The sequence below is a fragment of the Colletotrichum costaricense genome, assembly GCF_030867565.1.
Source record: "Colletotrichum costaricense strain IMI 309622 chromosome Unknown Scaffold_6.1, whole genome shotgun sequence".
Taxonomy (NCBI): Eukaryota; Fungi; Ascomycota; class Sordariomycetes; order Glomerellales; family Glomerellaceae; genus Colletotrichum; species Colletotrichum costaricense.
Window position 1 is genome coordinate 147292 of NW_026848235.1, and position 21838 is coordinate 169129.

The 21838-nt window shown below is 52.1% G+C and overlaps 5 protein-coding genes across 5 annotated transcripts; 4 read left to right on the forward strand and 1 right to left on the reverse strand.

Annotated features, from left to right (window-relative positions):
- Window positions 1-5782: 5782 nt before the first annotated feature.
- Window positions 5783-6259, forward strand: CCOS01_06263 (uncharacterized protein; the record flags this gene model as incomplete). Its single annotated transcript, XM_060454432.1, has 1 exon — window positions 5783-6259. A coding segment is annotated over one exon (477 nt), but the record flags the coding sequence as incomplete, so codon positions are not given.
- Window positions 6260-7041: 782 nt separating this feature from the next.
- CCOS01_06264 (globin) lies at window positions 7042-8304 on the forward strand (the record flags this gene model as incomplete). The annotated part of the gene is made up of 1 exon (XM_060454433.1): window positions 7042-8304. One exon carries the CDS (start codon window positions 7042-7044, stop codon window positions 8302-8304), a length of 1263 nt encoding a protein of 420 aa, XP_060314133.1.
- A 2076-nt stretch (window positions 8305-10380) lies between these two features.
- Window positions 10381-16535, reverse strand: CCOS01_06265 (uncharacterized protein; the record flags this gene model as incomplete). Its single annotated transcript, XM_060454434.1, has 2 exons — window positions 10381-16387; window positions 16447-16535. 2 exons carry the CDS (start codon window positions 16533-16535, stop codon window positions 10381-10383), a joined length of 6096 nt encoding a protein of 2031 aa, XP_060314134.1.
- A 1691-nt stretch (window positions 16536-18226) lies between these two features.
- On the forward strand, window positions 18227-18781 carry CCOS01_06266 (uncharacterized protein; the record flags this gene model as incomplete). The annotated part of the gene is made up of 1 exon (XM_060454435.1): window positions 18227-18781. One exon carries the CDS (start codon window positions 18227-18229, stop codon window positions 18779-18781), a length of 555 nt encoding a protein of 184 aa, XP_060314135.1.
- Window positions 18782-21103: 2322 nt separating this feature from the next.
- Window positions 21104-21535, forward strand: CCOS01_06267 (uncharacterized protein; the record flags this gene model as incomplete). The annotated part of the gene is made up of 1 exon (XM_060454436.1): window positions 21104-21535. The coding sequence occupies one exon, from the start codon at window positions 21104-21106 to the stop codon at window positions 21533-21535; it is 432 nt and encodes a 143-aa protein (XP_060314136.1).
- Between the last annotated feature and the right edge of the window lie 303 nt (window positions 21536-21838).

Consider the following 21838-nt stretch of genomic DNA (forward strand, 5'->3'; position numbering starts at 1 on the left):
CACCCCATTGCCGTCCTTGATAAGTTTAGTTAAACTTCAACCTCAACGAACACTGCCAGTGACATTCAAACCTTGCACGCTTCCTACCCACTCTCGCCACTCAACTCTGGGGATCACAACCCCTTGTTTGCAAATTACCTGACTCGCGCAACCGCACGTTCTGTGGCCTGCCCCAGCCCAGCACACTAACATCGTTCACTCGGTACCGACGCCTTGGGCATCCGTCACGCTACTGCAAAACGCTACGACAACACCTTTTGGGGCCTCATAGATGAACGGCATGCCACGCCCCTGACCCTGCACCTGTCATCTGTCAAGTTTGGGTCTCTGCGACCCTTCGGAACTTTCACGATGGCTCACCGCCGACATGTCAATCTGTTTAACGGGCCACGAGGCTTGAAACCTTGTTGGCGGGGAATGCCCTCCGGCCAGGGGATGCGCCATTGTTACTACCTGACCGAGCTCACCGCTCGTTATCAGGTATCATCGTTGTGAACTTTGCTAGATTTCCCGATTGAATTGCTTTCAAATCATTCATTCAGTGTCAATCCCTCTGCTGCCTATGATCGTTGATGAGGGATCCGAGACTAGGTAGTCTTTAGCGTGTAGGTCAATGCTAACTTTGAGAAATTGGCTCGTCTCCGCTCCTCGAACCACCACCAAACGATTCCGACTTGTCCCCTCTAAAAGTCGCAAGGCGTGACGATAAACAGCTTCAAACAGCTCTCAAGTCCTCAACTACGAACTGCGGCATCCATGTCGGCCAGACCCGACCATTCTCGAGTCATGCTTATTGCGCGGGGCAGAATTTTCATCTTCTCACCCAGAGGCCCTCACGCATCTGTGGCTTTGGGTCTAGCTCATATGCTGTACGGAGTACTGCCTTACACATAATTTCTCATCCAGATGCGGATACCTAGCCTCGATGAAGAAGAAACAGACCACATCAGGCGGCTTTACTGTGTAGTGCTTTAGTGCTTCACGGTCAATTTTGATTTCCCGAGCTCACTTGTACCTTAATGACGTGAGTTTTCGCTTCAGTCTTTGACCGGCGAGTTTCCTCAATAGCGAGTCTGTCTTGTGCATGAACCATGCGTCCGTAGCAACGTTGCTGCTATCTATGAATCGATGACGCCATGGAGTCATGGAATGTGCCCAAACGTTCCTCCAGATCGGATCTGGTTAATCCAACTACAAGCTGCATGTCTCCATTGCCCAAACAGGCACTCGGTCACTCATCGGGGCCTGATCTGGAACAGAGGACGTCAACAATACTGCAGGGACCTCGTTGACTGCCGATGCCGCCAGCCAAATGCATCCAACAACCCCACGACTGTCGCGTGGATGGTTGACTTCCCGGATTCTTGGATATTGGAAGTGGGGAGAATTCCTTCCAGATCGGTCGATGTGCATTCCGGTGCTGATCAAGTCTCATTAACTTCAAGCATAGCATCGTCGGTCCAAGCATCCGGCCAATAAAGGGAAAAGCCAAGAACAGCATCATGAGCGCTGAGCTCACCACATAATCACTAACCTAATGGATGCAATACCTGACTGAAGTCTAGTTGAAATCTTGTTGAGATTTAGGTATGCCGAAAGACGCCCCCACGCTCGATCTGCCCAATATTATTTTTCCCACCTCAGTCATTGTGGCTTGCCTCCCAATATCCAATTGTCTTGCTTCAGCAAGATGGATTAATTAGATGGCGATCTCGAGCACCTTGGCAGCTCTGGTTTAGCCGATGTTTCGCAGAAGCTTGATCTCATTCTGCTCACGTACATCCTCGTGGCCGTTCTGGAGACGAGGACTTACTTATATATGAACCGACCGTCAAATTTCATTAATCACGGGTGATGCAATCAACTCACTCGCATGGACGGCTTGAATTACCGGCATCACAAAGAGGCTTTCATACCTTACCCAGAGACAATTCTCATAGCTGCCGCAGAAGATTATGCATGCAATCGTATTCATAAGTACTCTTGGCTCCACATCTCACGCCGGGCGTGCAAGCCACTCAATAACACGTGGGCTCTGGTTGCAGTACCTAGCTCATCTGACGATGCGTCTCTTTGATAGATCGGACTCCTTGTCCGAGGAGTATTGTGTACATCAAACTATAAGGAAATGTGTGATTGACTTGGGTTCTCAATCACGATATCACCTAACCTGAGCTACTGGACTCGCCAAATTGGCGGGGCTTTGGAGCCTCCGCGCCCGCTCCGTAACCGAACCAGGTATGTCATATCTGTCGCGCAAGTGAGACATTGATGTTATGGATGGTACCAGAGGGATTGATGGGACCGACAGATCCCATGTAGCTTCAAACGTCATGCCTGATATGAAATACTTACGGCTGTTTTGTGAAAATCAGCCAGATGGCGGAGGCTTGATGTCACCCCATTCCAGGTACACTATTATTAGCGATACACGGACACGCGTTTCGACCAGTTCCTCACGATGACTGGATATCTTGACTAGCAGTATATCAAGACCGAGTACGGAGTACAAGCTTACTACCCATTTGAATGCAGTCATGCATACTGTACATATACTACATCTCAAGGGCCGCAATCATTTCGCCGACTCCATGGCAAGTGGTAGCATCATCGTATGCAAGATGGGTTCTGAAGAATTCAGTTTCACATATGACGCTCATTCGCAATGTTTGTGAAGAATCTGGCCGATGTCCACATCCGCACAGTAGCCTCGGGGTTTGTTCTACGCCGCAGCGGAGACTCCATCCTCGACAACTCGTGTACACAGAAAATTCATCTCAGTCTATCGGAAGTGGTAGCTCATTCGAGGTCAACGGCCCGACCCTTTAGTAGATGCGCTGGAATAGCATGCCTCGTACGAGATGTTGGGTCGAAGTGGCAGTAAATCTGGACCCTAAGCATCATTTGCGATACGATGCATATACGGTCTCCGCAAGCCTGCGTATACAGTATGCTGCTCGTTATCTTGCCTCGCTTAATGATGAGGAAAAGCTAGGAGATGGTTTCGCAAGTTGCTTTGAGTGATAGCCGACCAACGAGATCGCGAATCACTATTGGTGTAGTCGAATACGGATTCGTTACTTTCGTGTCCTTACTATGTCTTGGATCGGCGTGTATGTGATTTCCAAGTCCAAGTCAGTCACCGTGATCAGTAATCTATCATAGCCAAAGCGTTTGAACCGTCAGTTGCATCTTGACCTGCAAAAGACTAGATGCCGTGTTCGCTACAATGCCCGCCCCGCCATACGCAGGCCCTCATCCGTATTGAATGCGACGTCGAAAGCACTGTGTCAGACGCATATGGGTCTTAGAGATAGGCTAACAACGGTGATGACAAGCCCCAAGCCACTTGCCAAGTGTGCTTGGTCCCCGAAACTGTGGAGGCCATGTAGCGACTGGAGCTTCCAGGCAGATGCGCAACGGGCCACCGGCTGAAATTTCGCATTGATGCGCGATGAGCGGGAGGCCGGCGCACCTGGCAAGCAAACATCTTTCGTTAGTTATTACTGCTGGGAGCTAACTGTCATGGGCAAGGGTGTAGCGGATTCAAAGAGATTTTCGACGCCGTCGGCTTTGGAAGTGTCAAAATTTTACCCGCCCGTCATTAGCTAGGTTCAGGTAAGCCCAATTTGGTCGGGTGCAGCCCCATGGTGACTTGGCCGGGGAAGAAGCCGTGCTGGCATCTCCTTTCTTCTCTCAAGTTGCATCATGTCGTACTCGTGGGTGCCATGTGGCTCGTGGAAAGCGCGTGTGGTGTTGAAGGTTGCGGAAGTCCAAGCAGCTCTAGACCGGACGAGCTTGATGTTTGCCTGTCAATTACAAATTGGCAAACGGGCGAAACATTTCTTCTTCCCAGACTGAAAATGTGCGAGAGCAGCAACAGAACAGGCATGTTTTTTGCTTAGACAGGGCCTGGAACGATGTTTGCTTGTCAGCATGTGGTGTCGAGCACCGGCTCGTGTGATGCATCTCGCAGGTTGGAACTGGACCCCCCGGAGATTTCATGCAATTGTCTTCGTAAGGACCCAAAATCGAACCAAAAGCCATGGTCACACCTGCATTGCATCAGGTCTCACTTTTGGGACGCGCAGAAGCAAATGAAACGGCCGCCACAATATCGAAGAGCGCCGCAAGTTGAGGGTCTGGTTTCCTTTGGTGGCGTCGAAGAAAATCAATAAGAGCAGCAAACATTTTCTCCTCCTCCCTATGGAACTTGGGGGACAAATCCCTGGGCGAAATGACTTATCACATTCCATTTCGTTACGCCTCGGTCTATTTATCAACCCGGACGGAGGGGAAGTGGGATCTATCAATCCGCTGGTCACCTAGGTACGCTGGGCGGATAGGCTCAAAATTCTATGTGAGAATTGGCGCCTGCATTTGAAATTGCGCTTCGGTCATCCGCCGACCACCAGTGCGATCATCTCCTCGGTGTTTAACAGCTTCAAGCGGCATGTTTGCGGCCGCCGCGTGGAGAGATTCATATTGCAATGTTTGCATTGTAATTTGACACCTGTCACAAATGACAAGGAGCGGGCACCTTGGAAATTCGCGAGGGCCTTTTGGCCCCCTACTTTACTGTATAGTCTTCTGTTGGTCCATCGAGATCTTAAGAGATCTCCATCACATCACTGACGGGCCCAGTGGGTGGGCTCTACGAAGTACATACTACGGATACCTGTAGGTGGAGGTCACATTGACAATCTGACAATTGCGTATGGAAAGACTCTGATCCGCTAACGGTTTCCGCTTCGAGGCTCGAGAAGCAGGCCACTGTCAAGGGTTGTATGCGGGGTGGTTCGGGGTTGTTGATGAGCTTCGTGCCGCCAAAGCCCGGGGAATCCCGACTACGGACAGTGTCGACACGCGATGGCGCTTCCGTCTCAACACCATTTACTCTAAAAGAGAAGATGAACAAGATGAGGCTGGGAGATCGTGGCGTGACGACATGCAGTGAGTAAGCTTCTACAATCGCGACATGTGCGGATCCTCCGGCCGGGATGGAAGACGGATCAGAAGCCCTGGCAGATGTTCCATTCAGCAGACTTTTTCATCGAGCACATCCGTACATATGCGCTGCAGATTCCAGTCACAAGCGAAAGGAACCACCCCGTTCGAGCATGCAGTGGTGCTGTGTCTCACCGTAGCCGAACTGGCCAGTGCGAATAGCAAAATAAGACAACTCCACTCAATCCTTTCCGGCTCAAGTTGAAACTTGACGAAGAAAGGGTTTATGATTGCAACTCCACCAATAGATATTGTATCAGTTGGCAAAACTCAGCTTTCTTTCCGACGTCGTAATGGGAATTCGCGTTGAGATTTGAGCGTAACTTGTGAGACCCAACAGACGACGAACGGTATTAAATACAACCCCCCCCGGGGCTCCAACAGAGTGGTCAGAAAGCCGAACAAAAAGCCGTCCATGACACACGGACGTTGTTCCCCCCCTCCAGGGGAATCGGGAAGTGAAAAAGTGCTCCTGGGTAAACTGGAGAAGCGTCACAGTGTTTGTGGTTATGTGCCGCTCAACCCCTTGTCGCCTCTGTTTCCCCCGTTTTCTCCCTCTGTCTTTCTCTCACTCCTCGCTGTCACCCAAGCAAAGAAGCAAAGCCTTGCATGGCATCAAAGTACTTCCAAGGATCAATATTGAGACCATTGGGCGAAGCCCCGTGGACCCTCAATTAGGCATTCCGGAAACCGCAAATCTCATCATACGAGTTTGCAATTGCAACTCGGCAATTCCTTGCTGTGGCGTGTTCTCAACTCCACTGTACATCGCGTGTCGCTGACGTCTGTTAGGAACAAGGGACGAGCTAGAGGACTGCAAACTCAGAGTCACCTCCAACCGCCGCCTCCATCGCAGCCTGGGGGGTTCTGTTCGCATGCTCAGGTTTCCCGTCTGCCTTGCTCCAGCCTCTTTGAAGAGAAGGATTCGGGCTATTCCGTGCGCCCGGTTACATCTGACAGACCGGGTAATAAGCCAGCGTACCTGTCTCCACGAGATCCTCAATCACCACTCTGCAAAGCTACGGAGTGCTGCTTGAGACCTTCAGTTTGTTTCCCTCGAGGCAGCTCGGACTGCATGCAGCAAAAGTTGTGCGGAATATCTACCACAAACCCGCCTCTTAGCGTACTTCTAGAAGACCCCCGGAGCTCCTCGTTACTTCGGTTTGCTCGGCAGCTCACGGGCGGTGTCCCACTGGAGAGGCTCCGGGTTACCCTCAGGGTCCAGTTGATACCCCTGCCGGTGTCTCCCTAGTGCCTGTGAGATCCTGGTATCCCTGATTTCCCGGTCTTGTACCACCCGGCGATGGACAGGGCTGACTTTGAACCGCTCCTCGGTTCATCGCGAACGACTAGCTACCATTGGTGCTGTTCCTTGGATTAACCATTAACGGCGCCCAGTGTCTTCCTCTATGGGCCTCCCACCCTTGAATCCATGCATCTGTGGCCCATGAGAGCCGTGTTCAAATGAGGAACCAGCTTTCTTTTTACACTACGGCATACAAATCATACGATGTCTATCCGTCGAGACGGGCGGTGCCTGATTCGAAGCATGCAGACCGCGAAGACTCGAGCGCACGCGATGATGGAGCACGACGAGGGGGAGGGGTGAGACAGGATTGAGCTTTGTGTCTATCGGAGTGGTTCTACGGGGTACACGAAGGCATCTTGGGCTGGAGTTGAAAGTTTCTATATCTTTCCTCCGAGGCCCGAACCCGGCGGCGAGAAAGACGTCTGCATTTGTGTTCCCAAACCTTTGGATCCGGCTCTCCTTCTATCACGCAGACGTTTACCCATTTCTCCGTAGCGTTTGTGCATTTCTGTTGATACCCCCTTTAACATTTATCCCCGTTCCGATCTGCCCCTAAGTATCCATCCTTGACTCCGTATGTGGGCACGAGAAGTACCTACTTGAGAACCGTGAGGTTTCCCATTTTTTGGCTACCAAGTTACTATCTGCCATCAGTCAAGGACTACAGAACAGTATTCTCAATCCGAAGCCAAACAACACATTCTCCGTGCAGAATCATCACAACAATGGCTTTGACATACAAGCAATCACAGCTCGTCAGGGGTACGATCCCGGCTCTCCGTGAGCATGGCGAGACCATCACGACCATATTTTATGCCAACATGCTGCGGGCTCATCCTGAGCTTCATGACCACTTTAACAAGGTCAACCAGGCCAACGGCCGCCAGCCCCGTGCCTTGACCGGCGTCATCCTTTCCTTCGCCGCAAATCTCAACCACATCAGCGAGCTCATCCCCAAGCTGGAGCGCATGTGCAACAAGCACTGCTCCCTTGGAATTCTACCGGAACACTATGACATCGTGGGAAAGTACCTCATCCAAGCCTTTGGACAGGTTCTGGGTCCTGCCATGACCCCGGAGATCCGCGAAGCCTGGACAAAGGCCTACTGGATCCTCGCAAAGATGCTCATCGGCCGCGAGGCCCAGATGTATCGCGAGTTCGATGATGACAAGTGGAAGGGATGGCGCAAGTTCCGCATCGAAAGAAAGGTTGCTGAAACGGACGACATCTTCTCCTTCTACATGGTGCCTGTCGACGGCAAACGGCTACCTGACTTCTACCCAGGTCAATACACCTCGATCCGCGTCACAATCCCCGAGCTCGGCCACTATCAGTCACGACAATACTCGCTTAGTGACTCACCACGACCGGATTACTACCGCATTACCGTCAAGCGTGACCAGGGCGTCAAGGTCGGCAAGGGAGCCGCCACCTTCAACCTCAACCCTGGTGTCTTTTCCAATCATCTCATCGATGAGAAGAGACCGGGCGACATTGTCGAGCTGACGCATCCTACTGGCGACTTCTTCTTTGACACCCACGCCGCCGGCACTCTTCCCGTCGTTCTCATCTCCGCCGGCGTCGGCGTCACGCCTCTCATGTCCATCTGCAACACCATCATCGAACGCCAGGCTATCCGCCCTATCTCATGGATTCACTGCTCGGCCCGGGCAGCTCCCTTTGAGGAGCATATCCGCAAGATCGCTTACAGCCGCGCCAACTTCATCACCAAGTTCTTTCGCTCCCAGATCGCCGATGTCGAAGATGACGACTCCCTCTCCTCCTCTAGCGACTTTGGCCTCCGCATGGACCTTGCACGGATAGCGCCCGAAGAGCTCTACCTCAGTCATGGTGGTGCAGAGTACTATATCTGCGGTCCTGAGATTTTCATGGTCGAGATGTCACAATTCCTCATTAACCAGGGTGTCGATCCCAACAGGGTCAAGTTCGAGCGGTTTACTACGGGCGATCTGGAGTTCAAAAAATGAGGTCACCACATGCTACTACTAACGTCTTGACCTTATTGCTTTTACAGAGGTTGAAAAGGGTTCTCGGGGCGGGTTCAGGAAACGGATGAGACGGAGTTTCATGAAAGTGGTCTATCTGGGAAATGGGCACAGGAACAGGTACAGCAGCTACACAAACGGAAATGGTTATGCCTTTCTATTTACTTATCGAAAGATGCAAGTGCAGAAAGCGGATGGTATCTTATGGCTCGGGGGAATCAGAGTGTGCGTATCTCGACTGCTATCAAGAGCGTAATGCTACAACTAATTGTCTCACATGGCGCTCTGGTTGAGACTGGTCCAGAGATTTCATGTTTTCAGATTGAGCACATTCTGCAAACTCGACGATGATGATCGAGCCGATTCAATACCTCGATCCCTGATGTCAAATCGTACGCCATCTTCACCGCCTTGTACAACATCGCGGGTTCAACGCCGGGTTGACAATGACTGAGATTCCTCCATCATACGACAAAACCGGACTAGATGCAGTACAATGCAACCGTCTGACTCGCCACTATTTATCTTGCTCCTCTGAGCCCCTCACAGAGGGTCCGACCCCCAGAACTCCCTATGGAGTTTCTTAATTGGGGCCTGAAGAGAATCACTGGGGTTCTGGAGTAGACAACCTGTGTCTTACTCGCATCTGTATCCAATAACCCACGGGGAAATGCCAGTTGGTTCATTTGTGAGAGCTCAGGAGAAGAAAGCCACAATATCGCCACATGGCTAGATGGTCGTAGCCGAAGTCGCACACAGCACTCTGCGATGCGGATAATTTGCCGATGGAAAGTTTAGTATTCTGATATCACCTTCGCTAATACCCACATATCATATTCTCGTCGGCCATCTGGTCAGTATTCACGAAAGACAACAGATAAGGTAGTCAATTTATCTTGATGGGAAAGCCCTCCAGGGCCACCTCCGCTGGTGATAATGAAAAACGCTGTTAGCGCCAAAAACAGCCGAAGTTCCTCTATTCTCCTCGGTCCACCTGTATTATGCATATCGTGGGTCAGACCCGACGGTCAGTCGCCTAGGTCGTTCACGCAGGAGATCGATGATCGAAACAGAACCTCCAAGGCGTTGCCTGCCATTCATTGTCTGCAATTCGCCGATGACGCACAGTTTTCAACGGTTTTCTTGCAGCAGGACCCGTTGCGGATGCTAGTCTAGTGTCAAAGTATTGGCGTGGTTCCCCGGTGCACGTTCGGTAGAGAGAGCGGCTCGCGGCGACCATTCGCGCTTTTTTTCGTTTGGTTGTCCTTCCTGTCCTAACGGCGTCCGTGCCAACCATACAAGATCCCGCTCGCCCGCCGCATAGCCGGTAAGCGGAGAAATGGCAAGTTATTGAGCTGGAAGACTTTGCGGCCTGGTTTCGTTTCCAAAATGGAAGGAAGCCTTTTAATTACAGGAGCGCAAGCTTCAAATGGGAAGCCAAGGGTTTTCCATTTGTGGAAATATCCTCTACATATGCGGTAGCGTAGCAATGTTAGGACATCTCAGAGTAGCATGAAGTTGGAAAGGAAGCAATGTCCTAATTGAGTGCTGTATGCACCCTGACAAACGAAAACAAGACGCATACAAGCATGTACCGCGTAAGTGAATGAGAGAATGAAAGGGGGAATACGTCGAAACAAAAGGAAACCACTTCGGCGTTGTTTGACCACTACTTAGAGTATGAATATCCCCCTGACCACCGCCACCACCACTAGCCCTGATAGTATATGGCTTACGGAGTACGGATATTAGCCGCTTTAATTCGGCACAAAACTCGCCGTATTTATCCAAAGCGCCACTGCTCACTGTTCTTCTAAGAGATACGCTCATAATATGGCTAAATCGCCCGTGAGATATCGTTCTAATCCGTAGTGTTCTCCATACACGCATCATTCACAACGTCTAAAACACACATTGTCACCGTTCGGGACTAATTTTTGGCTCACTCAAGCTCGTATGACTACTGACTAAGAACTGATTCTACATTTGAGAAACACAAAGGAAATGACAATCTTCCCATTCTATAATGCGCAATATCAATACCTCCTTTGGTGGAACTTAAGAAGTGAAGACAATCTCAACACTTCCGGTACCACCCGTAATGCTCCGGCTACTGACAGTAACACCGGATCGGACGAAGCTGGAGCCACCACCGCCACCACCGCCAAATGTAACGCGACTGGTACCATAAGACCAGTCCAAGACGCTTCCACTGCCACCACCATAGTAGCCACCGCCGCCGGCCCCAGATCCTCCACTCCCACCAGACCCTGAGTTTCGAGAAGCAATACCTGCGCCACCGTTGTGACCAGATCCAGGATTGCCGTTCGCTGAGGAATCCGAGTAACCACTGATTGTTCCAGCAGCGCCTGGCCCACTTGCTGTAGCCCCACCTCCACCTCGGGCAACGTTGTAATAGCCACTGGTACCATCATTCGCCTGGTCGACTGTATATCTGCCAACGCCTTCTTGTCCTGGAGAGCCGCCGTGACCTCTATTGTCATCCGAGGTGATGTGGACTGTGTTTGGTCGTCCATCAGTGGGAAATACACTATAAGATATATCCCCGCCACCTCCTCCGCCAGCGACGACAACCTCCGCACCCCCAAGAAGGATTGCAGACGCTCCACCACCTCCGCCACCACCGGTGGTCGCTGTACCGCCGTTACCATATGCACTGGTTCCCTGGATATTTGTACCCCCGGCGCCGCCTGCAATGAGAGCATATGTCTGACCGGGTGTGACGGCGAAACTCCCAGAAATGAGTTCGCCAACTCCTGATTGTCGACCACCTTCACCACCATCACCGCCTTTGATCCTGAATTGCGCGGTTCGTGCGCACGCAGGAACAACAAATGAAGCTTGAGTGCCCGAAGACCCACTGGCCGAGACTGTTTCCGTTTGTGTTACGGTACGGCAAGCGATGGTGATAACGGTGCCTGGCACAGTTCCGACTTGTGGAATTGTTGTAAGTCCTGTCGTAGTGCCGGTCGAAGTTATGGTGACTGTAGTAAGAACAGGTGTAACAAAAGTCACAACGGTAGTAGGACCACCGCTGGGACCAGGGGCAAGGGTCGTTAATCCGGTCGATGATCTAGTTGAAGTGACGGTTACTGGTGGAAGAGGGCTTGCCGAGGGAGTCACAAAGGTGATGACACTTGTTGTGCCGTCTAATCCAGTTGGCGTAATTGTAGTTAGTCCAGTTTGCGTGCCGGTCGAAACAACTGTTGTAATGAAGCCAGTGATCGGGGGCACGAAAGTAATCACAGTCGTTGTTCCGGCAGGATCCGTTTGAGGCAGAGTAGTGACGCCTGTCTGCGTGCCAGTTGACGTAAGGGTGATAAGTCCGCCAGTGACCGAAGGCACAAAAGAGATGACAGTAGTCGTGCCGGTCGGGTTGGTTTGAGGCAGAGTTGTCACACCGGTTTGGGTGTCCGTTGATACGACCGTTGTGATGAAGCCGGTGGGAGTCTGAACAAAAGTGACGACGGTTGAAGGGCCACCGCTGGGGCCAGGAGGGATAGTTGTCAAGCCGGTGGTTGACGCCGTTGACGTGACAGTAACCGGCGTAAGAGGAGTGGAGGAAGTGACAAAGGTCACAACGGTTGAAGGGCCGCCGCTAGGGCCAGGAGGAAGAGTGGTCAAGCCAGTGGTGGATGCCGTTGACGTGACTGTGACTGGCGTAAGGGGAGCGCTGGGCGTGACGAAAGTGATTACGCTCGTAGTACCGGCCGGGTCTGTTGGAATTATGGTGGTAAGGCCTGTCTGCGAGCCCGTCGATGTGACCGTTGTCAAGCCACCGGTGAGAGATGGGACAAATGTGACTACGGTAGATGGACCGCCGCTGGGTCCCGGGGGTAGGGTCGTTAACCCAGTCGTGCTTCCAGTCGAAGTCACAGTGACGGGCGTAAGAGGTGCAGAGGGCGTGACAAATGTGATAATACTCGTAGTGCCGGCTGGATCCGTCGGGATGATAGTGGTGAGTCCCGTCTGGCTGGCCGTGGATGTGAGAGTTATCAAGAAGCCAGTAACACGCGGGACGAATGTGACCACAGTGGACGGACCACCGCTTGGCCCAGGAGGTAGTGTTGTCAAGCCTGTGGTCGACCCCGTCGATGTAACGGTCACGGGAGAAAGAGGACTCGCTGGAGATGTCACATAGGTCACAACCGTCGAGGGACCGCCGCTTGGCCCAGGAGGCAGAGTTGTCAGACCAGTGGTTGAGGCTGTTGATGTAACCGTCACAGGGGGGAAAGGACTCGCAGAGGGGGTGACAAAAGTGACGACAGTCGAAGGACCACCGCTGGGACCAGGTGGCAGGGTAGTCAAGCCGGTGGTCGATGCCGTTGATGTGACGGTGACGGGAGAAAGAGGACTCGCCGGAGGGGTGACAAAGGTCACAACTGTCGAGGGACCACCACTAGGTCCGGGGGTGAGAGTAGTCAAGCCAGTGGTTGATGCTGTTGATGTGACGGTGACCGGTGGAATAGGGCTTGCTGTGGAGGTCGCAAACGTAATGACAGTGGGAGGACCTCCACTTGGACCTGGAGGAATCGTGGTGAGACCCGTTGTACTACCCGTAGACGTGACAGTTACCGGGGCTGGCAGGGTGACGAATGTTATTACGCTGGTAGTGCCGCCAACTGGATCAGTGGGAATAATCGTCGTAAGCCCAGTTGTGGTTCCGGTAGAGGTGAGTGTAACCAGGAACCCCCTGGGAACAAATGTAATAACTGTAGCTGGGCCCCCAGGACCTCCAGGGACCGTGGTGATACCTGTAGTCGTGCCAGTAGAGGTTATCGTAACGGGAGGCGGGCTGGTTACGATTGTAACTACGGTAGTTGGGTCACCAGGTCTTCCGGGTGTTAAAGTGGTTAGACCAGTCGTCGAGCCTGTTGAAGTGACCGTGACGTAAGGAGGACTAGTAATAAAAGTGACGACTGTAGTAGGGTCTCTAGACTTTCTAGGCGTTAGCGTGGTCAGACTAGTCGTCGAGGCTATCGAGGTAACTGTTATAGGAGGAGGACTAGTTGCAATGGTCACTATAGTAGTAGGATCTCTAGGTCTTCTGGGTGTCAAAGTGGTTAGACCAGTTGTCGAGCCTGTTGAAGTGACTGTCATAGGAGGAGGACCAGTCGCAATGGTTATTATAGTAGTAGGATCTCTAGGTCTTCCGGGTGTCAAAGTGGTTAGACTAGTCGTCGAGCCTGTTGAAGTGACCGTGACGTAAGGAGGACCAGTAACGAAAGTGACGACTGTAGTAGGGTCTCCAGACCTTCCAGGCGTCAGCGTGGTCAGACTAGTCGTCGAGGCTGTCGAGGTGACTGTCACAGGAGGAGGACCAGTCGTAATGGTCACTATAGTAGTAGGATCTCCAGGTCTTCCGGGTGTTAAAGTGGTTAGACCAGTCGTCGAGCCTGTTGAAGTGACCGTGACGTAAGGAGGACTAGTAATGAAAGTGACGACTGTAGTAGGGTCTCTAGACCTTCTAGGCGTTAGCGTGGTTAGACTAGTCGTCGAGGCTGTCGAGGTGATTGTTATAGGAGGAGGACTAGTCGTAATGGTTATTATAGTAATAGGATTTCTAGGTCTTCCGGGTGTTAAAGTGGTTAGACTAGTCGTCGAGCCTGTTGAAGTGACCGTGACGTAAGGAGGACTAGTAATGAAGGTGACGACTGTAGTAGGGTCTCCAGGCCTCCCGGGTGTGAGGGTAGTTAAACTAGTGGTCGAGGCTGTCGAGGTAACGGTCACGGGTGGAGGACTAGTCGTAATAGTTACTACCGTAGTAGGATCTCCGGGTCTTCCAGGCGTCAGGGTTGTGAGACCAGTCTGCGATCCCGTCGAGGTAACTGTAGTCAGTCCCCCAGCAGGAGGCGTAACAAAAGTTACAACAGTGGTAGGATCACCAGGGCGCCCAGGGGTCTGAGTAGTGAGGCCGGTGGCAGATCTTGTAGAAGTAACCGTGACGATACTGCCGAGAGGAGAGGGAACAATAGTCACGACCGTCGTCGGATCTCCAGGTCGTCCGGGAGTCTGGGTAACTAGGCCAGTGGTTGAGCCTGTAGAAGTGACTGTGACAATGCCGCCAGCTGGGGGCGTAACGAAGGTCAAGATAGTGGTAGGATCTCCAGGCCTTCCAGGAGTCAGGGTAGTCAGCCCAGTCGTTGAGCCTGTGGATGTGACAGTAGTCAGCCCACCGGCAGGAGGCGTCACAATGGTCACGACCGTAGTTGGATCACCGGGTCGCCCGGGTGTCTGAGTAACGAGTCCAGTAGTCGACCCTGTAGAGGTGACCGTGACGATGCCGCCAGTGGGACTTGGGATGAAAGTAACAACCGTAGTTGGATCGCCGGGTCGACCGGGTGTTAGAGTCGTCAGGCCAGTCTGAGTGCCAGTAGATGTGACAGTCGTTACTCCGCCCGAGGAAGGTGGCACAATAGTAACGACTGTCGTAGGATCGCCGGGACGACCAGGCGTTAGTGTTAAAAGACCAGTCTGGCCGGGTTGAGTTCCTGTTGAGGTTGAGGTGACTAACCCACCGGTAGGAGGGGGGACAATGGTCACAATCGTGGTCGGATCGCCAGGGCGGCTAGGCGTCTGAGTGAGAAGACCAGTCTGCCCAGGTTGGGTTCCCGTTGAAGTAATCGTGACAAGTCCACCGGTAAGAGGGGGAACAATCGTGATAACTGTCGTTAGGTCGCCAGGGCGGCCAGGCGTCTGAGTGAGAAGACCAGTTTGTCCAGGTTGGGTTCCCGTTGAAGTAATCGTGACAAGTCCACCGGTAGGAGGGGGAACAATCGTGATGACTGTCGTTGGGTCGCCAGGGCGGCCAGGCGTCTGGGTGAGAAGACCAGTTTGTCCAGGCTGGGTTCCTGTTGAAGTAATGGTAACTAGCCCGCCGCTAGGTGGCGGCACAATGGTAACGACCGTTGTAGGATCTCCAGGCTTGCCGGGCGTCAGAGTCAGTAATCCGGTCTGACCTGGGCGAGTGCCTGTAGACGTAGATGTTACTAATCCTCCCGTGGGAGGAGGTACGATAGTAACGATTGTAGTTGGATCTCCAGGCTTGCCAGGCGTCAGAGTCAGCAATCCGGTTTGACCTGGCTGGGTTCCAGTCGACGTAGATGTTACTAGTCCGCCTGACGGAGGAGGTACGATAGTGACAACCGTGGTAGGATCGCCGGGCTTTCCAGGGGTGAGGGTAAGTAGTCCCGTCTGTCCAGGTTGAGTGCCAGTAGATGTAGAAGTAACTAATCCTCCTGACGGAGGAGGCACAATTGTGACAATTGTAGTTGGATCTCCGGGCTTGCCAGGGGTAAGGGTAATCAACCCAGTCTGGCCGGGTTGAGTCCCTGTCGACGTAGAAGTTACCCGCCCACCAGGTGGAACAATCGTGACGATGGTAGTCGGATCGCCGGGCTTTCCAGGGGTAAGGGTAATCAACCCAGTCTGGCCGGGTTGAGTCCCTGTCGACGTAGAAGTTACCCGCCCACCAGGTGGAACAATCGTGACGATGGTAGTCGGATCGCCGGGCTTTCCAGGGGTAAGGGTAATCAACCCAGTCTGGCCAGGTTGAGTCCCTGTCGACGTGCTGGTTATCAGACCTCCAGTAGCGGAGGGGAGACAAACAATCTGAGTGCCAGTGCGGTCAGATCCCGATGGAGGCACCGTCAAAGTTGTCAATGCTGTGCCGGATCCAGGAACTGTTATTGTTGTGCAGGGACCGTTGAAAGGGGCATCTCCGTTGTTGGGTGTGGGCTTGAGGATGAGCGCAGTGCCTGTCTGATCACTTCCAGTAGGGGGAATCGTCAACGTCGTCATAGTCGAGCCCGCATAGGGAGCGGTGACCGTCGTCAGGCTTCCTGTGAATGGAGATTTGCCGCCGGCGGTTGGATTACCTGAGCCCGGCAACCACGGCATATTTGACTCAAGGGGCGAGCAGATGTACTTGATTCCTGTAGTTTGTCCATTTTGAGGGGGAATGACAATAGTAGAAGGCTTTGATCCGGGAGGCAGTGCTGCCGTGACCGTGACGCAAGGACCTGTGTAGGGCGATTGGGTATTGCTGAAGCGTTCGCATGATTTGTCAGAAACATCTCAACTGGTCCAACGCTGGTTACTTACACAGGAGAAAGGTAGGTGACCGTAGTCGTAGCCAAGAAGTCGGAAGTCACCAAGGTAGGAGCGTTGGTGACTTTGACTGTAGTGCCCATAACAGTGAATATAGTATTCAGAGAAACTGAAGTGCTGAGATGGAGCGGAATGCAATGAACAATCTCTATGGGCTGAACGGCCGTAGGACTCGCACCAGGCCCAGTGGTTGGACAGTCCGTACTTGCTAAGCCCGGCCATGGGAGAAGAGCCATGAAGCTCATGGCAGTAGCAAGGGCAGAAATTCGTTTCATGTTGATCGACACCTGTTATGAGGCGCTCGATGCATGTAACGATGGCTGGGTACAGAGGTAGATCTTTTAAGAAACTTTGAAAGAAAAATGGATGAGATGATTATTAGTTGATTGTGCACCATGGCTTGAGAAATCAAAGGTTCTTATAATGCAATTTTATTCGACTTCAAGATATTGAAAGACGCGACATTCTTGTCACAACACATCTAGGAGCGAACAAACCTTCGTCGGCTTTCTCACCCGAGCTGAGTGAAAGTCTGTGGTTTCCGTTTCTAACCTCAAGGAGACCCGGATTCTATCCAGAAACAGCTCAACCATTGACGGCTGAGCTGGAAACAGGTAGCATCGTCAGTACCACTGACAGAGGTATCCCGGGAACCCGGGACGATTGCTAATATTCACTCCATTCGACCTCGTATCGTTTTCATACAGGGCTTTACTAGGGCGAGCTCTAGCGACCGCTTCACGATGACGAGAAGATAGACTACGGCTCATTGCGTCCAGCAGGACCCTAAGCGTAGCTGTGCTTCAACTATGGCAAGCGGAGGTAGCGGAGAAAAAGGACAAAACGAAAGGTCTTTGCTAGACGCGGAACCGAAATCTAGCTTATCAATAAGGAAGTACATGTAGTCTTGCTAGGTATGAGTTGCTGAGCTTTCGGAGATCGCATGCCGTTTGCTGCCTGTTTGTGGCGAGATAGAGACTCATTTGAAAAGTCTGCCAAAATCTCTAAATCGCAGTGCGTGGTGGTTCTGCTTGCGGACATCCTTGTCCAGCTGAGTATGAAGCTATTGCCACAACTTAAACCTCAGAGACGGAACCCCAGCGTTGGATGGCAGCTGCTTCGAGCTTACGTCCAGACAAACTTTGCCCATAGTTTAGACGAGCGGCCCTAGATTCTCGTCGCCCACATTGCGATATTCGGCAACGGATCCTGTAAGTCGAGCTTGCTTCCTGCAAACATCGAAACTCGTATGGTAGAGTCATTGTGCTGTGGGGCTCGTGATCTTCCAGTATATTGCCCTATCCTGAGTGGAACTGACTTGGCCATTATCCAGAACCAGACATTTGCCAGAGGAGCTTGGAAAGGGAAGCAAGTACAAGTCCTCAAGGCGGACGGACTACCAGTCAAAAGATCGCAAACTCCACCGGGTAGGCTGTTTTGACACCTGAACGCTATCTGCATGCAGTATGGCCACACATAATCAACACACTAGCTGGAAATGGGCAAAAAGAAGAAGCAAAACCCCCTCGTCGACGAAGTGATGCTGATTTCCTCGGATTCACTTTAGGCACACTCTTTCTCTAGTCAGGTAAGTCAAGCATTGTGTGCACTGGAAAGGCACGATGGCACTTGCGCTACCTACGGATCGGATATCGCAGTTGGCCATAGGGATATATAAAAGCTCATTTCCGGAAAGACAAGGCTGTTGAGTCAAGAATTTTGGCAGCCACTCGTACATCATTCAGCTCAGGCAGTATTGATCATCATCATCGATATGAAGTCTTACATCGTTCTACGTCTTATTCCCCTTGCACTTGCTGCGCCCCCTGTTGTCGATCCATTCCTTGAGGTGTGCGGAGTGTCCGTCACACTCTCGATGGTCACCAACACTCTCTTACTACCGCCGCAGACAATCTCTCTCTGCGAGAACTCAAACTGCGCCATTCCCCCAATCACAGCTGGGGAAGGATTTTCTCCTGCATCGACGCAGCACTATGAGGTGCCAAATACTCAGCTTCCGCAGGAAACCGTCAGTCAGGTCCCTGGAGGCAGCAGTCCCGCTGGCCAGCCTGCTGCCACCCAGCCTGGTGGCAGTCCTCCGTCGGCGCAGCCTCCAGCTAGCAACGCCCCCGGAGGGCATTCATCTGCTGCCAATCCTGCCGGAGGCTCCGGCGGCAATGCGCCTGCTGCCACTGCCTCGAGCTCTGGCAAGACTCCTGCCGTAACTACATCGTCTGCGTCTCGATCATTTGGCGCTCAGTGGGATGAACTTTTGGTCATAGGGGTCATTGGCTGCGTGGTTCTGGCGTCCCTTGGACTTGGGTTGTAACGTAATTACGTTCTTCTGAGTCCTTCTGGAAGACAGGGATTCGGTTCTAGGAATGACGGTGGAATGACCTGATATGTCTTGTGTTGCACCTGCGCTTGTAACTTCTGATGCCGACTCTTAATTGGGTGGAACGAGCCGGAGACCTTGCACTAAGTATTCTGATTTCAAGCCAGGCGCCTCTCGATGGATGGGTAGTGCCCCATAGGAAGGGGGAACCGAGAACATGCCTCGGCAATACACAGAGGGACTCAGTAGACAATGCCCAAGTGGTTTTACCTTTGGATTTCTTCCGTGGGAAACCATCAAGTCGGCACGAAATGTCTCTGATTCGTCACATGCCGTAGACGACTCTCGGAATTTACTGTGTAACATTAATCATGATGCATGTCCCTTGGTCATCTGACGGCTGACAGTTGAGACACGATCTAGAAAGAAGACCGTTGAGTCGATATTGCCGCTGGAAGAGGTATGTAGGTACGTAGCAATATGTCTTTTGAACCCTTGCGCCGATCCTTCGGGCCTACGGGCGTTGGTGACCATGACTCCGGGCCGCGTCCGCACTAGGCCTTGTTGATCCCACCGGCTAGACAGACTGCCAGCCGTGTCTTGCTCATGTTCATACCTAATCCATCCATCCAAGCCAACACCCCCTCCCCTTCCCCCACCCACCTAGTTTTGTCCACTCGCGGATACGGAACTCGAATCTTTGGATCCCTTTGCTTCGCAATCCAGACTAACATGTCTTACGCATGGTATGTCGCTCTTTCTCTGTTTCATGCACAAAAACGGGCAAAGTCAATCTGCCGCTCAGCTCACCGAAGCAGCGCCCCGGGATCTCGGCGAATTGAGTTGCTTCCTTCCATCGCTCCTGCGCCTAACCCGAAGCCGACTGGTATCTGAGAGACCGAGAGTCATGAACCTGGAAGGTCGCAATCTGGGCATCCACGTACTAGTCTGGATGCATGATGCAGGGCTTCCATTTTTATGAAGAAAAGAGTGCTTGCGGAGTACCCATCATCTTGGCTCTGCCTCAACTCATTCACACGACATAGGACGCTTTCTGATCAAGATAGGTTCCAAAAGCAGGCCGATACCTGCAGGGTGATAATTATAGTGTATGTAAATGGTCGTTACGTTGGCTCCAGACTGCTGGGAGCCCACACCAGAATGTCAGCTTTGCCCGCCGGGAGTCGGCTTGGCCATTGGGACCTCATCCGACACTCTTAACCATATGTGGAAAGCGATAAAACAGACTAAAATCTTGGCTGGATTGGAAAAGGTTAAGGGCAAGAGGCTACCCAGAAAGAATCTTGTTCGTATTGGGTGCTACCTCTTATGTCACTCACCATTCCAGTGAATCTTTGAATTATCTAAAGAGCAAGACTGTCCAAGGGTGGCGATTTTCATCTTGGTGTTCTTACAACGTAACATTGTCATTCGAATTATGTTGGCAAGTACTATGACTAGTACGGATACTCCCACAGCACTCTTTCGACTCATTGCTGGCTATGATGATGACGATCATAGTCATGTCGATGAAATTTGCCACAGCGCCGACCTCGGGGAAAGCCATCTCAAGATGACTGGCTCCTTCGAATTGGTCTCACGTGGCTGCGCCAGAAATCCATGAGGACAGAACGTGGACCCCATTTCCAGGCGGTCGGAATCGGATAGCAGGTCCTGAGGGCCAGAGATTCGAAGGGTTACACAAGACCCTGTGTCTGAAATCTTAACGTTGGTAATAGGGCGTGGTCTGGAACGCGACTTTCGGGGGTCTCGGAAAGTGGGTGGTCGCACTTCTCAGGGCTGTGTAAATAGCGTGATAAAGACCATAATGACAGGCTAGGGCGAAACAGGTGGGGGCCCCTGGGGAAAGCGGCCGACAAACCATGTTTGCACACCGAGCACTCAGAGAACATGGTGATCTCGGCTGGCCCTGCCAAGTCCTGCGTCCGGATGCGGCGAAAGATGAACAGGAAGGGGTTCCCACTGAGGCTGTGAAAGGCTGACCCATTGAAACTCACCAAAGTCACATCAACAGCACCTAGCAGAACCTCCCAACGGGGGCGTCTTTTGGGATTTCAACGATGATATTCGCAGCCGAGCAGTCTTACAAAATGTGCGGGACTTGGTGAGCTCGGCTTGTACAAATAGTTAGCTGCAAGGCATTTTGAGTAGTTGTCCTTTAGTACGGCCACATGAGGAAGTATTTCGCCTGCAATAGCAGCGGATAAACCCCCGTTGCCCTGGTCGCTGACCGCGCTAGGAGCTCACAGCCATTGCCTTATTCGGACTGTTGCGGACCGGCTTCAAGCTCATTCTATGAGAATAGGCCAAGCTGTGAGCTGTCTAGGTATGTCTGCCTTTGCCATCTCGTGCCTTCGCGTTCGCTTTCTAGTTCGCGTCCGCGTTAGCCTTCGGCTCCGAAGGCCGACTTGCTGCCTCTATAGATCGAGAGTCTCTACCCTCCTTCAAAATTTCTTTGGAATTCAACATCTCTGTCAGAAATGCGTCCTCAATTGCCGGATGGAATTGAATCATATCGGTGAGGAAGGGAAGGCAAATCAGGTGACGCAGTGCGTGGCAGCCTGTGGCAAACCTATATGGCGAGCTTTTTGCAGCCTTGCACAGCATGGTGTTCCAGACATTATGTTTCAAACGATCAGGGAAGTCTATCGGCAGTATGGAAATCCCTGTGGCTTGATGCTGAATGGGGTGTTGGGAGAGGTTATGATATCTGACCGAACGAAGTAAGATGGATTTGCCTTTGCTGCCAGCCTCCAGAGTCGAATTAGACCACAGAGGATTGGAAATAGGGCAGATACGTCAGGCTCAAAAGAGAAGTGGCCAAACTGAATCTGATTTCGGAACATCAGGAGTATCTAGGTATGGTAATCAGCAAGCCGTCGAATGTCTCCGGGCTGCGAGCGAGTACTAGAGGTAGGAGGAGACGACCATGGCCCCAAAAGGGTGCCATATGATCATGAAGGTTTTGGGAACATACTTGGAGTGTTGCCCTTAAGCTAATAATGCGTTCCAACGCCAAGTCAAATGTCT